We start from the raw sequence: 13,768 nt of genomic DNA, 5'->3' as shown, positions 1-13,768 counted from the left end.
CTTTATCCAAAATGCTGGAGACCAGAGTGATTGGATTTTTTTTTTATTTTGGATACTGAGATATCTTGGAGAAAGGACCCAGGTCTAAACACAAACTTCATTTATGTTTTATGTGCTTCTTGTTCACACAGCCTGAGTGCCATTTTATACACTCTTTTCGGTAATTTTGTATGTGAAACAAGTTTTGACTAATCTGTCACATGAAGTCAGGTGCAGAAGTTTCTGCTTGTAGCAGCATGCCAGTGCTCAAAAGGTTGTGGATTTTGTAGGGTTTATTTTTGCAGTTTTGGCCAGGGTCAGGTTTGAACCCGCCACTTCCAGTATATGGGGCCGGTGCCATACTCCTTTTGAGTTATAGGCGCCGCCCGATTTTTTAGTATTTTTTCAGATTTTGAGTTTTGGGATTAGAAACGTTCACCCCGCACATGCTTATGGAGAAAATGTGCACAGTGTAGCATAAAGAAAGAAATAAAAACCACACAGAATTCCCCAAGACAAACATCGCTCTGACGTTTTGTATTTATCTTTTCTAGATATACAAATATCCTTATTTATTAGAGATCACTCATATATGCTTCTCCATCCTAATTTTTTATTTATATTCTTTCTCTATGTGTTAAGCACAGTTTCAAATAGCTGAATACACATATATACCAGAATTAATTTAACTCGCCCCCATTGGCCTTTATTTCTAATATTTTGTTATTATAAATACCATAATTGTGAACAACTTTATGCAAATGTTAAAGTGTTCACGCTGTCCCTGGCCTGGATTGCTGGGCACTCGGCCACTCATGTAGTCAACATTCCCCGAGTCCCTGCAGTGACGATGGTGTGGTCTAGGCTCTGGATTCCTGGAGCAGAAGGAAGATTTTCAGAGTCTTGGTACACAAGCCCCTGTGGCTTTGCAGAACTGCTATCTCACTGCTCCTGCAGCAGCACGTTTGTGTCAGCTGCCCTGTGGCATGGCCAGCCCTGAGTCTGATCACATTAAGAATCTTGGCTATCAGGCCAGCTGAGGTGGCTCACGCCTGTAATCCCAACACTCTGGGAGGCTAAGGCAGGAGGATCCCTTGAGCTCAGGAGCTTGAGGCCAGCCTGAGCAAGAGAGAGATCCCGTCTCTATTAAAAATAGAAAAACTAGCCCGGCGTGGTGGTGGGTGCCTGTAGTCCCAGCTACTTGGGAGCCTGAGGCGGGAGGATTGCTTGAGCCTAAGAATTTGAGGTTGCTGTGAGTTATGACACCAACCAACTCCACCCAGGGTGACAAGAGTGAAACGCTGTCTTAAAAAACAAAAAATCCAGATTGAGCCCATCAATGGCTGTGCCTTCACTGGAGTATGTGGATGTCGAATGACCAGTTGCTGCAGCCATTTTCTTTAAGTCTCTCTGTTTTTCAGAAAGCTGAACCTCACTGGACAACTAAGCCCACTCTCCAGGGCTCCTCCTCTGCCCCAAATCTTGGCTATGAAATCTTAATAAATATTCAGCCTTGCTTTAGTTCCAACCTGAGAGCACTTCAGAGCACTTGGCTCAAGAACCTTGTCACAGGTGCTGGGAGATCTCCCGGGCCGGTCATGCTCTAAAGTTGGCTCAGAGCATTGGACGGAAGGTGGGGACAAGGCTGCGGAGGGGAAGCCGAGGTCAGATGAGGAACCAGTGGGCAGAGCAGTGCCCGGGCAGCCTGCTCACCCAGTGTCCCTCTGGAGGAGGGAGCACTACAGGTGGTGACCACATGGTGTGCGTGAATGTTGAGGAACCGAAAAACATACTGACTGCCTGTCCCAAACCCACATGCCTCCATTCTCTCTCAGCACCAGAGGCCACCCCCACCTGACAACTACATTTCCAGTCTCCTTTACAGCTGGGGTGACCCCAGCCCCATCTGGCCAGCACAAGACAGGGGGGTTTCTTCTCTCTTCTCCAATGGAAGCAGATGCGAGAGGAGCAGCTGCCCTCTGTGGGTGTCTGGACTCAGTTAGCACCCCGGAACAAGGTGGACCAGATGGCCAAGGGACACTCTGCCACTGCCTGCACTAGCCCCCAGCCCAGGCTGGTCTTTCTCCAGGCTTTTTTTGTGGGAAAGAATCCCTTAATTAATCTATTCAATTATTTGGGATTAATTGAGGGTACAAAGGAGTAGGTTACACTGTTTGCATTTGTTAGATAAAGTCCCTCTTAGAATTGTGTCCCACCCCCAAGAGGTGTGTCCTGCACCAGGACCCCCATCCCCCACCCTCTCCCCACTCCCTGAGTCCCCTGCCCCCCTTGTATTAGCTCATCTATTCTTAATTTATTTAAGGCACTGTTTTGTAAGTCTGTTATCAAACTGGACAGATAAGCGACATGCATGGAAATGGCACTGGTTCTTCCTAGAAGCCCTTCTTTGTCCTTTCCTGGCCTATTTCCTGGAAGACAAGTCACCTTTGTAGTATTCTGCACGTGGCCTGCGGGGTGTCCTACGGCCCAGTGTGGCCCCGGGTTCTGTGTCGGGACAGTCCACAGGCACTTCGTGGTGCTGTAGGCTCCCACGCCACGGGTGAGCAGCAACAGAAAATGTTCTGAGTGTGGTAAGATCCTGTGGCTCCATATTTGTTGCCATGGGAATAGCAAGGGGAAGGGACACCCTGGTATCTGAGCGGGAGGCACCTGTGGCTGCTGGCTAGGGTCGTGTCCGGTGTGGCCGGTGTGGCGATCTGGATGAGCTCTATCCTATCTTTACTTTTCTGATTTGGGGGGAGTAAAGACATAATGTATTTTAAAATGACAATCCCGTTGAGGCACTAACAGTATTAATGGAGCCCTGGAGTGGTTTTATTTCTTGGCCACCTGCCGCATCCTTACTGCACATCTGGGCCACTGTGGGACAGTATGAAGACATGTCAGAAACATCTGGAGCTTCTGAGCTGGGAACCACCTCCTGCCCCAGTCAGTGAAGAAGTGGGACCAGCCTCCTTACCTCCCCCCTTCTGTGATTACAGCTCGTGGGGGCCAATTCCCTCAGGCAGGTTGAGGCCTGGGACACTCCTCCTTCAAACAGCCAAAGCCCCTTTTCTCTCTGATTTACCTTGCCCGGGAATAGAAACCCAATTAGTTGTGACAAATGACCAACACCACCAGAAAAAAAAAAAAAAAAAACAACTCCACGGCAGCAGCAAAGACATATTTTCATTTCTTTATTAGAAAGAGGCCTCTACACTATAGCCACCTCTCTCCAGTACTTTACACGGTTTTCTTTTTCCCTTAGAATGCTGTACAGCTGACACAAAAAATCCCGAGGCAGGGAAATACAAACTGGCATATTTAATCAAAACAAGATCATATGGAGTAACAAGCAAAGTGAAATGTCTGTCAACGGTTTTAATTACAGTACAAACAATATAAATAAAGCATCATTGAGTCATTGTGAAACATAAAGTTGCTGGATGAGGTAATAGAAAAAAAACAACCAAAAACAACCCAAAACCCCAACCCATCTCTGGCTAAACCCGCCGATGCTCCTCTTCTGTACATGGCTATTTACAGAAACAGAAACCCCTGCCGGACTGCAGTCAGCCTTCCCCGCCCCATAAAGCCTCGCATCTCAGTCCTCACTCTCCCCGCTGCACCCTGGTCCCCGCTGCACCCTGGTCCCCGCTGCAGTGCTCCCCATCAGGTGCTCAGGGCTGGGAGCGGCCTACAATCTCAAGATCTTTTTTAGCCAAAAAAAAAAAAATGTTGAGAAAGGAAAACTATGATGCTTTTCAAGTTTTGGAAAGGGAATTATTTCTAACAGGAAGGTGCTGGCCTTTGTCCCCCTTCTAATGCCAGGAAGCAGTTTCTCCATGCGCCTTCTTGACCATCCACCTTCCAACAGCCCTGAGCCCCACTCAAGTGGTTTGTGTACCCTAAAGCCAGTCCTGGAGAGAAAACTGCTGGGACCCCAGGGCGGGAGGGCAGGGAGGTCCCATATGTGCTCACCAAAGCATTAAGTGGGAGCCCACCCCTTAGACCGCCCAGCTCACCAAGCCCTTGGCCCTTCTCTGTCCCCCTTCCTGGAAAAGCCTGGGCAGGACAGGTTTTTCTGCAGTCCCAGGAGACGTTAGTGTAGGGGCGACAGGCTGGGCCACACTGCTGGATCTTAGCCAAGGCCTCTGAAGATTCCACGTGCCTGAGACATCCTTTCTCCAGCCTCCCACAAAGCCTCCCATTCTCACGACTGACCACTGACCGGGCAGGCTCCCACGGTCTTCTGTATAGAAGAGTTCTGGACCCTGCTCAGAGATTAGCTCTCCGCGCTGGCTACTGAGTGCTGGAGAGAAGGGGGTCTAATGTAATTGAGGGGCAGCCGGTGTTAGGGGTTTGCTCCACTTGGAAGCCCCTGGAGTCCCCTATGCTGTCTCCTTCCTTTCTCACACTTCCTTCCACACACGTGTGTCTCAAGACAAATCCCTGTAACTGCCCACACTGAATTCTGGCTCAGTCCTAAACCGGTGCCTCTTTAGGATATGGCTTGAACTGTGACCCTCAGGGGGTCCTCTTTTCCGGATGCCCAAGTCAGGCCAAAGTAAAAACAAGCCCTGAGCTGATCCCTCTCACACTCATGAAAGTGTCTTGCTTGGCCATGTCAACTGGTCCCCAGCGCAGGCGTCCTGAGGCTGGACGAGCTGCCTGCGTCCCTTCAGACCCTCTGCATGTCTTTGCCGGCCACTCCCCAGCAACCCTGCCCACCTCCAGGCCTGAGGTACATCTGTTGGGGTGAGGGCCCCTCACAAGAACAGTTCTAACAAACGGGTGCAGCCCCCCAAACCAACTGATGTCACTTTATAGCCAAATCAGCACTTCACGTGCCAGGCGGTAAGGACAGGTTTTCATTGACATTTGCTGTGTCACTGCTTTGGGGCAGGTGTTTACCACACTGATGAAACTTACATACTTTGAAAACCTGGCCTTTCAAAACAATCAGAGGAAAGGGCTTGTTAGCTTTACAGAATCCCTTTCCAGAATCATCTTCTGTTGAAATGCCCTCTAATTTCAACTCTGACATATGACGCAAACCCATGTCTAAAAAGGGGCAGACATTCAAATTAAACACAGGGTCCGTTAGCAATAAAAAAAAAAAACAACAACTATGTAAGAACAGTATTTCTTCTCAAAGGGGAAAATTATTTGTGTCTTGAAATGCTAATGTCTAAGTTGCTAAATGTTATTTTTTCCTCCAGAAGTAAGACAGGGAGAGTCTGACACAGGTGCTGCTGTTTCTCTAATCAAAGGTGTCTCAGCACCTTGAGGTCCAGGGATTACTTCCCAGCAATGATGTAAACAGGCATCTGAGGGCTGCTTCTTAGTAACCCACTCCTCCAGGTGGATGTGCTTGCCCCTTTTCTCTCAGTAACTGTTAGAAATTTGACATTTTGGCTGAAAGGCAACCTCATTTAGATGCTTGAATGACAAAGGACCCAACTGCCTAGGGCACAGGGCCAGCAAGGAGCAGGTCCGACCTGGGCAGTGCTGGGTGGGTCTCCTGGGTGGGGCAGCGCTGTTCCTGGGCGTGCTGGCCTGGCCTGGCTGGGGTGGGGGCACCGAAGACACACCCACACCAGGGCTTCCTGAAGAAGGCTGCTTAGGACTCCTACACAAGGGACACGGAAAGTGAAAAATCTAAGTCTTGATGCCAAAGGCCCTTATTTAGCTTTTTGGTGAAGGATGAGGGTGAAAATTATTCAAGACGAGACTTCACAACATGTGAAACCCACATTTGAAGAGGCGGTTGGAAGTAAATTACATCTCCTTTGAAGGAAAGATGTATTTCCAGCACTTTTCTATCTCAATTCCTTCCTGACTGCTTTTCAATTTGTTTGCTTGGAGGCCATAAATACAACCCAGGGGAGTTCTAGAAAAGTCTCAAGGACCTTGTGTGTGGGGAGTCTGAGGGATGAGCAGGCAGAGGGGCGGGAGGGCCGTGGCCCTGTGAGAGCTGAGCCTTGGCTTTCCAGTACCTTTGCCGCCCGAGCTGCTGAGACCTGATCATCCCCTCTCAGAAGCAGCTCTGCTGTTAGAGGTCTGTGGGTTCTTTCCTCTCCTTACCGGAATATCCTAAATGCAGAGTGAGCACCACATGGTAGCTGTGGCCGGCTCAGGCTGGGGGGTTGAGCAGCTCACCAAGTTCAGGTGTGACGCGCCTCCCCTGGCAAGGACCTGCTGCAGCTCCAGTGAAGACATTCACTGCACAGTCGCTCAGCTCAGGGAGCAGGACAGAGAGGCAGCAGAGCCGGAAGCCACACTTGGCCTACCAGGGTGCTCTCCAGCCAGATCTGATCTCACAAAGGAGAAAAAGCACAGCACGGTGAGGACCAATCCATGCAGGTGCCACAAGGGACCGTGGTGACGGGAGGAGGCGTCTGGAGGGAGGGAGGATTGGCTAAGCCCACAGCACACAACAGAGTGTAGATGAGAGACAGAGGGTCATCGTGGGCCTCAAGCAACATCAGCCAATGACAGGAAGGCAGAATTCAACCCCTTCTTTGCCTCTGGGAAATCACACTCAGACTAAAAAATGGAGGAGACGCTTTGAGCAGTAGGGGCTGAGGAGATGGTAAGTGGGCAGGATGGAGAGGGCCTCTTGGGAAGCAAGGGCCCCCAGGGAGGCTTATCCTTCCTCTGACACTATTCCTGGTGTCTGTAGCCTGGCAGAGAGAGGAGGGTCACAGGCTGAACCCGGAGGGGTTGGCAAACACCCCCATTCCTGCCCTCCCCCCTGACTCAGGCTTGAGCACACACTGGCTGGGGTCTCCAGGTGCGTGCTCTGGCTGTTCCATCCTATTGGTGTTTCTGTTCTTAATAAATGCTCCCCTTTCCTTGGTATCCGTCCCCTGGCCAGGCGTTACGTCAGCATGTGTCACACTGGTTTGAAAGCTCACCGCACCCTGCAAGTTTCACAGATGCAGAAAAACAGAGTCTAGGAAGGTAGATGCTTCCTCCAGGTCACATGAGCACACAGCTGGTGGATGGCAGGTGAAGCCAGCTCTCAAGCCCACAGTCCTGTCCTTCCCCCTAATGACGTTAGTAACAGCGCTGATGCAGACACAGGAAATGACCCCAGCACCATGCAGATGTCACACAACTGGGAAGATAGTATCTACACTGGATGGCACAAGCCAGATCCAGACTCATTAGGCTGGGAAAACCTCAGGAGAGTGAGCGTGCATGCAAGGGGCTGATGGGCCGCAGACCTGTGGGCCTGCCGAGAGCATGATGCAGGGGGACGGGGGGCTGGTGGGCCACAGACCTGTGGGCCTGCCGAGAGCACGATGCAGGGGGACGGGGGGCTGGTGGGCCGCAGTCCGGTGGGCCTGCCAAGAGTGCAGTGCAGGGGGACGGTGGTGCCATCTCCTGTGTCTGATCACCCTGCGACCAACCAGTGCCCCACGGTCTTGACCTGTCTGTCTGGGGTGCACACACACTGAGTGCCCCCCCCCCCACTGCGAGTGCCTCTTGGTAGGTATGACAATGCATGTGGCTTCAGGACCAATGACTGATGATCTTGTTACTCACAAACCCTGAGTAGCTCATTTCCAGGGACAGTAACGAGTGGCCAGGGCTCAGAATTGGGGTGCTGGGCTTGGTAAACCAACTGCCCCCCGAGCCGGGTCAGAACCACAGCATCCTCTCCCTGCAGGGATTTCTTGGCCATTGGGGAAATCTCTGTACCACACACTTCCCAGTTCAGAACCGTGAAGGCCGACGGGACACCTGGGGCGTCCAGGTCACCCACATGGTTATCCGAGTGTGTGCAGCCTGCTCCTGCCTCATCAAGGAAGAATTTTAATTCTGAGCAGCAAAGGTTACATGGGTTCTGCAGTGGTGACTTCTTGTGTCACTATCATTTCATAGAACAATGAAGCTCAACCCCTTCCCAAACTGGCTCTTTCTAAGACTGCTCCTAGTCCTTGCCCCTCCCTGCCTTGGTGTTGGTTACTTTGAAATTGGGAACGAGAGTGTTGTCAGCAGAGAAAGGATTTCTGGTTTGATACCGAGTATGAACAGATTAACCACCACTGCTGTTTGAAAAGAAAACCCTGCACACTCCCCTCCCTCTTCCTCCTACTGCCAAAATGTGGGCTCAGGAAAGTGGGGTCTGTTTTGGAGCAAATCAACACGGCTGGATGTGGCAGGGGAGGGGCTGCGTTTTCTGAGAGGAGTCAAGGACAGCTCCATGCTGGAGGCAGGGAAGGGGAAAACCAATCTAGCATTCAGGCTGTGGAAGGCGAGTGAGACCAGAAGTCGTGTGGGAAAATATTATATTATAAACACATAGATAATATGTACACACTCGTATACATCCCAAACAGAAGCCTTCCAAGGAATTCCACTTCTTTTCAAAAGAAGGCTTCACTATGATAAAGCATTCCTATAGTGGGAATTAACTACAATGAAATAAGTTAAGAATTTCATTTATACTCTATCTGGTGTTCACTACAGAAAGTCTATGATAAAGGCCGTGTGGAGGTGACTCTGTAAGCCAGGTAAGAACACTGCTGCGTTCTTGAAAAATAGGCAATGACTTTTTCTTTTTTAAACTTCTATTCACATTTAAAGTAACTCCACAGTGATGAAACGTAGAATTAAAAATCGAACAGAGAGGCTATGGGACTGTATCCAGGTACTCAGACTTGTGGCTTCTGCACCCGTTCTATTTTGGGTTCTGGTTGAGTTCCACTTTCTAATTAAGATTAGAAATTTCCATGAAACACCCACATATAAAGTCTGTGTAAAGCTTTATTTTTTTCCCCATCTACTTTGATTTTTTTTTTTAAAAAGAAGAAGAAAAATTTTTACAAAATATAAGGTTTAATATATAAGAGCCAGGAACTTCCTAGAGGCTGCCAGGCAAGGTGGCTTTGAGTTCTGTGCCACGCCAGGCCAGTGTCCTTGTCTTCCAAGATGACCCACCTTGTTCCCCATTTCACCACCAGAGGCAGAGCCGCCCCCTTTTCTTTTCAACCTCAGGGATGCCATGATGTGCATGTGTCTGCCACACTGAGGGTGGCTGAGGATACAGTGGCCATGGCACATCAGAAGGTCTCACCCACAGGTCTGACTGCTAAGTCCAGGTCATGTGGGTTTTCAATGGCCACTGGGTGCCTCAGAGCCACCAGCAGCCTCCTGTAAAGCACCTCTGTCCAGCATTCAGAAAACCACCCCAACTTGCCAGAGCCCCTTGGTCTTGGTTACCAAAAGTAGTATCAGAACTAAGTCATGCTTTCAATCACGGGAAATCGCGGGCCTCCTTCCTCACTTCCTAATGCACCAGGGTCTTTTACTTTTCTCCTTCTCAATTTTAATAAGCAAATTGTACCACCAACTTATTCTGATATGTTTCTTTTTAAAAGCTGTATATCACATTAATGGAAGTGTTTACTGCTGGGAATATTTTCCATGTACAATGATCTGTAACCCTCTTATTTCAACTAGTTGCACATTATTAGTTCACATCCAGTTCAATTTATAAATTAACAGAGGTGCCATTTGTCTGTACAAAAATCAATGCATATTTATGAACTTCTTTTATTCAAACAGATTTTCACACATCTTATCTAAAGACACAATACAGAAGCCTGTGTAACTTGGGCAACATGGCCCAGGAGTAGCTGAGACCCAACACATTCACCTTGGCAAAAGGACATAAAATATCTCTTATGTTCGGAAAAAATAGCCTTTTATGTATTTACTTAGTTTACGAAATGTACTCAAAATGCCATTATTAGCTGAATTTGTGATTTCCTTTTGAGTTTCTGAGTTATTCTTATTTATTTTTTCCATTTTGTTTTTGCACCAAGGAGACTGCAGTCAAATAATACTCAGCAACTGATTTCCTCTCTTTGGACTGAAAAATTAAACAGATACTAAATTATGACAGTGAATTTAGAAAGGAGGGCTCCAAGGGCTTGAAAGAACATGTCTGGGATAATATGATGCTTCTAAGAGTATTGCAATCACATCGTGGCAATCACCGGAGCGTGCCGCGTAACTACCTCCTCGGCTAATATGCTTTCTTCTCGGTGATGACTAATCATGTTCTATTAAACAGCGGTAATGCTGGAAGAACTCAACTATACAAGTGTAATGAAGCCAGTATTCTCCCTGGACAGATTAGCTACAACTGATTTGACACATACCATCATAGGGGCTTCAAACCTGACAAACTCTGTGCTTGCTTCTGATTTATGCCGTCAAGCTCCTCGGAGAAGAGATGAAATCCAAGTGTTCCGTTTGGTAGAGGTGAAATGTACTGATGTGCTTAACTGCCAGTTAAGGAAAGTTGCCCCTTCTCCTTGTTCCTCTCCCCCCTCCCCCTCACGTCCCCATCCCTTGTGCCACCAGGACTAGGGTCCCTCACCGTGTGCTATCATCAAAGAACCAAGGCCCCGTCGGTCTCTCCTGCTTGTCGTTTAGGGGAGTTCATGGAAAGGAATCACTTCTGCAGCCTCCTGGCCTCCTCTTCTTCCTTTGAGAATGTCCAGGTTTTGTGACTCTGTTTTGGGTGAGAGTGGATGGGTGGGTGGGAGGTGACCACCAGGAAGAGTGAGGGGATGTGACAGGACTCACGTGTGCGGCGAGGTCGCCGCGTCCTGGCGTGGGGGGAGGTGGGCACGGACGCCCCTCAGATGATGGTGGGCACCCTCCCACTGCTGTTGAGCTGGGCACGGCTGCCCCTCAGATGACGGTGGGCACCCTCCCACTGCTGTTGTTCCTGTTGTTGTTCTTCCGGGACAGGTTGGGGGTAGCCATGAGCACGAAACGCTCATCGGGGCAGCCGTGCTGCAGCAGGACGTCCACACACTCCTGGCTGGGGGCCTGTCGGGCATAGGCCAGTGCTGTGTTCCCATGGGCGTCTCGGGCCATGACGTCCACTCCGTACTGCGGAGGCAACAGAGCCCACATTAGCATCACAGGAGTGGGTGGGGGAGGCACAGGGGAGCATCCACTCAACCCCTGGTGGCCTGTGCTCAACAGGGCCGCCCAGCTGCCTACTGTAGAACTGAGTGAGTGCCAGGACCACCAGGTGATGGAGCCACAGCCTGGCCCCTCGGCCAGTGTATTCTTTTAAGGGAAGAATGTGCTTCTCTCAACTAAACGCCCCTCCTTTGTACAATGTCAACAAATCGGGGGGAACTTTAGTTTTCACTTTCCAATTGGAAAAAGAAAAAAAATCACTGTTTTTGATCTTAGAGGCGGTTTGTTTTCATTGTAGAAAATCCATCCATTGTGCATAACAGGACAACAACACCTAGAATCTTGCCACTGTGAGAACCTTTGTTAATACATTAGCGTATTTTCTTTGAATGCGTTTCCTTGGAATCTAAATGCACATATGTGTAATGTGATAAGACTACATAAGTAATTTGTTCCTTTCCTTTCTTTTTTAACCCAGCACTATCCTATGATCATTTTCTTACATCACTAATATTACTCAAAACCATGGCCCACAACAGCACCCCACCACACGGACAGAGCACAGTGACACTGTCTTCCACCACTCGTCATGTTCAAAATTGCCATCGGTGTGAACAGTGCCCTCACATCCAGTCTCAGAGTCACAGACTACTGGAGAGATATCAGGAGGAGGAGATACTTGGGTAAAGCACATGACATTTTAAAGTTTCTCACTCTGGAAAAGGGCGTAAGGGAGCTGTGCCCGTCTGCAACGTGGAAGCGTCAAGGACTCTGGGCCAGTTTGAGAAGGAAAGGGGGGCAGTGATTTGTTATGGGCAGACTGTGCCCCCATTCATATGGCAGAGTCCTCACCCCCAGCACTTTGGAATGTGACTGTACATAGTGTCCCTCCCAAAGTTGTCATACATAGGGAAAATGGGAAATTGCAGTTAAATGTACTTTTATTCACAAAACATTCATTACAAAATTTCACAGCATATTTACAAAATATTCTCTTTGTGTTGGCCACCTCTTCGGGCCTTTTGGGACATCCCGTGTTTGGAGATGGGCCCTTTATATGGTGGTATGTAATGTCAAGTGAGGTCATAAGGGTGTGCTCTGATCCGCCAGGGCTGGTCCCTCACAGGAAGAGGGAAAGGGAGCAGGAGTCAGAGGAAAGGACTTTGGAAAAGCTAGGTGAGGACACGGGAAGAGGTGCCATCTACTAGCCCTGGTATGAGGCTTCACCAGACACTGACCCTATCGGCACCTTGACCTTGAACTTCCAGCCTCCAAAACTGTAAGAAAATGTGTTGTTGAAGCCACCCAGTGTGTGGTGTTTGGTTAGGGCATTCCTAGCAAACTAGATGAGGCGGCTAATTTGCATCACACCACGCGTGTGACTCATGAGCAAATGTGGGCCACCTACCCAGATCAGGAGCTGTGCCAGGACCACGTTCCCCTTGCGGCAGGCCAGGTGCAGCGCCGTGCGGCCGTCCCCCTCCCCGCAGGTCTCGTTCACCTCATCCCGGGAGCCGTGTGCCAGCAGCAGGATGACTGTCCGCAGGTCCTCATCAGCTGTGGCCCGCAGCAGGTGTTGTCCCAAGGACAGCTCTGTGCACGGTAGTGGGGCCAGGAAAAGCTTCTGCTCATACTTGGCCCGGATCCACCGCTCCTTCTCCTCCCTGCAAGAGCCACCAGACAGGTACAGTCACAACTGGTGCCAGGACCCAGTCCACAGCCCCTGGCTGCATGGCCAGGAGGCACGGAGAGCGAGGCGGATAACTGGAGACTAGTGTTCTCTGCAGCACATGGGGGCCCTGTGCCGGGGCGAGGCTAATCCACGCTCACCCCAGCAGCACCAGCACACCTGGGAACTTACCAGAAAAGCACATTCTTCGGTCCCCCCATGCCTCCCTCCCATAACTGGAACCACTGCAGAAGTTTCTGGCACACCCAGGGAAGGAGAGACATTGCAAGGCCCGCAGCCTTGGAGCTCGGGGTTCCTCTGACTTTTGGCACAGGCTGTGGCCTTGGGTCAGTGGCTCTGCAGTGCAGGCCAAGAGCTCAGTTTTACCGTAAGTGAGAAAGAATGAGAGGCAGGATTAAAGGACACTGGGTTAGAGTCTGGGGACAGGATAGTTGGAGGGCTCCCCCAACCTGGGGGTGATGTGGGCTCTTAGCTCTTAACTTAGCTGCCTGGGGATTGGGGAGGGGGTGTGATCTCCCCAGGGTCTCCATACACTTTGAGCTAAAGAAAACATGGCCACAGAGGCCACCCTGGGAAGGGCAGAGACTCCTTGGGGAGGTTTAGAAAAGAGACAGCAGCTAAGCTCAGCTGCTGCATGCCCTCCCGTCATCTCTCCGGACACCCGGGAAAGCCTTAAGTGCAGGTGGCAGAATGTCACGAATCCCTCCAATGACAAAGAACAGCCAGGTTTCCTGAGGGAGACAGTTCAAGGTGTAGGAAATACGGCAGGTCCCCCACCCCAGGCCATAGCTGAGCAGGGGCACAGAGGAGAGGATGGGGCGGCGGGGGGGGCCTCTGGAGAGCAGAGATGGTGGCACATGGCACCTCCCCCACTCAGCTGGGACTGAGCTTCCACAGGTCAGTGGGAGGATAACCGGCCCCCTCCCCTAGGATCTTAAGAGGATGGGGACCCTCTCTGTATCTGGAAGGAGGGATGAGATGGGACGGATGAGAAACTCAGAGAACGAAGGCCCACAACAAAGGATGTTTATGTTGACCCAGAGCAAGGACCTCAGATAAGCTCCCAGGCTTTGTGGCTACTAACGATGGTTTTTGGCTTTGGTTTCCCAAAAAAAGGCTAGAAGGCCAATGAACAACTCAGGA

At 50.1% G+C, this 13,768-nt stretch overlaps 1 protein-coding gene across 2 annotated transcripts in view; it reads right to left on the bottom strand.

The window, feature by feature from the left end:
- Positions 1-9,310: 9,310 nt before the first annotated feature.
- AGAP1 (ArfGAP with GTPase domain, ankyrin repeat and PH domain 1) overlaps positions 9,311-13,768 on the bottom strand; it is a 544,145-nt gene continuing 539,687 nt past the window's right edge. For both annotated transcript variants that reach the window (XM_023518254.1, XM_012810434.2), the window contains 2 exons: positions 12,344-12,599; positions 9,311-10,899 (listed from right to left, as the gene is read on the bottom strand). In XM_023518254.1, the coding sequence (XP_023374022.1) occupies positions 10,696-10,899; positions 12,344-12,599 (460 nt within the window). In that variant the 3' untranslated portion in view covers positions 9,311-10,695. The remainder of the gene's footprint in view (positions 10,900-12,343; positions 12,600-13,768) is intronic.

The sequence above is a fragment of the Otolemur garnettii genome, unplaced genomic scaffold (genome assembly GCF_000181295.1).
Source record: "Otolemur garnettii isolate 467f Iridium unplaced genomic scaffold, OtoGar3 scaffold00133, whole genome shotgun sequence".
Taxonomy (NCBI): Eukaryota; Metazoa; Chordata; class Mammalia; order Primates; family Galagidae; genus Otolemur; species Otolemur garnettii.
The sequence above is the reverse complement of the archived record's forward strand: the minus strand, read 5'-3'. Positions and strand labels throughout refer to the sequence as shown.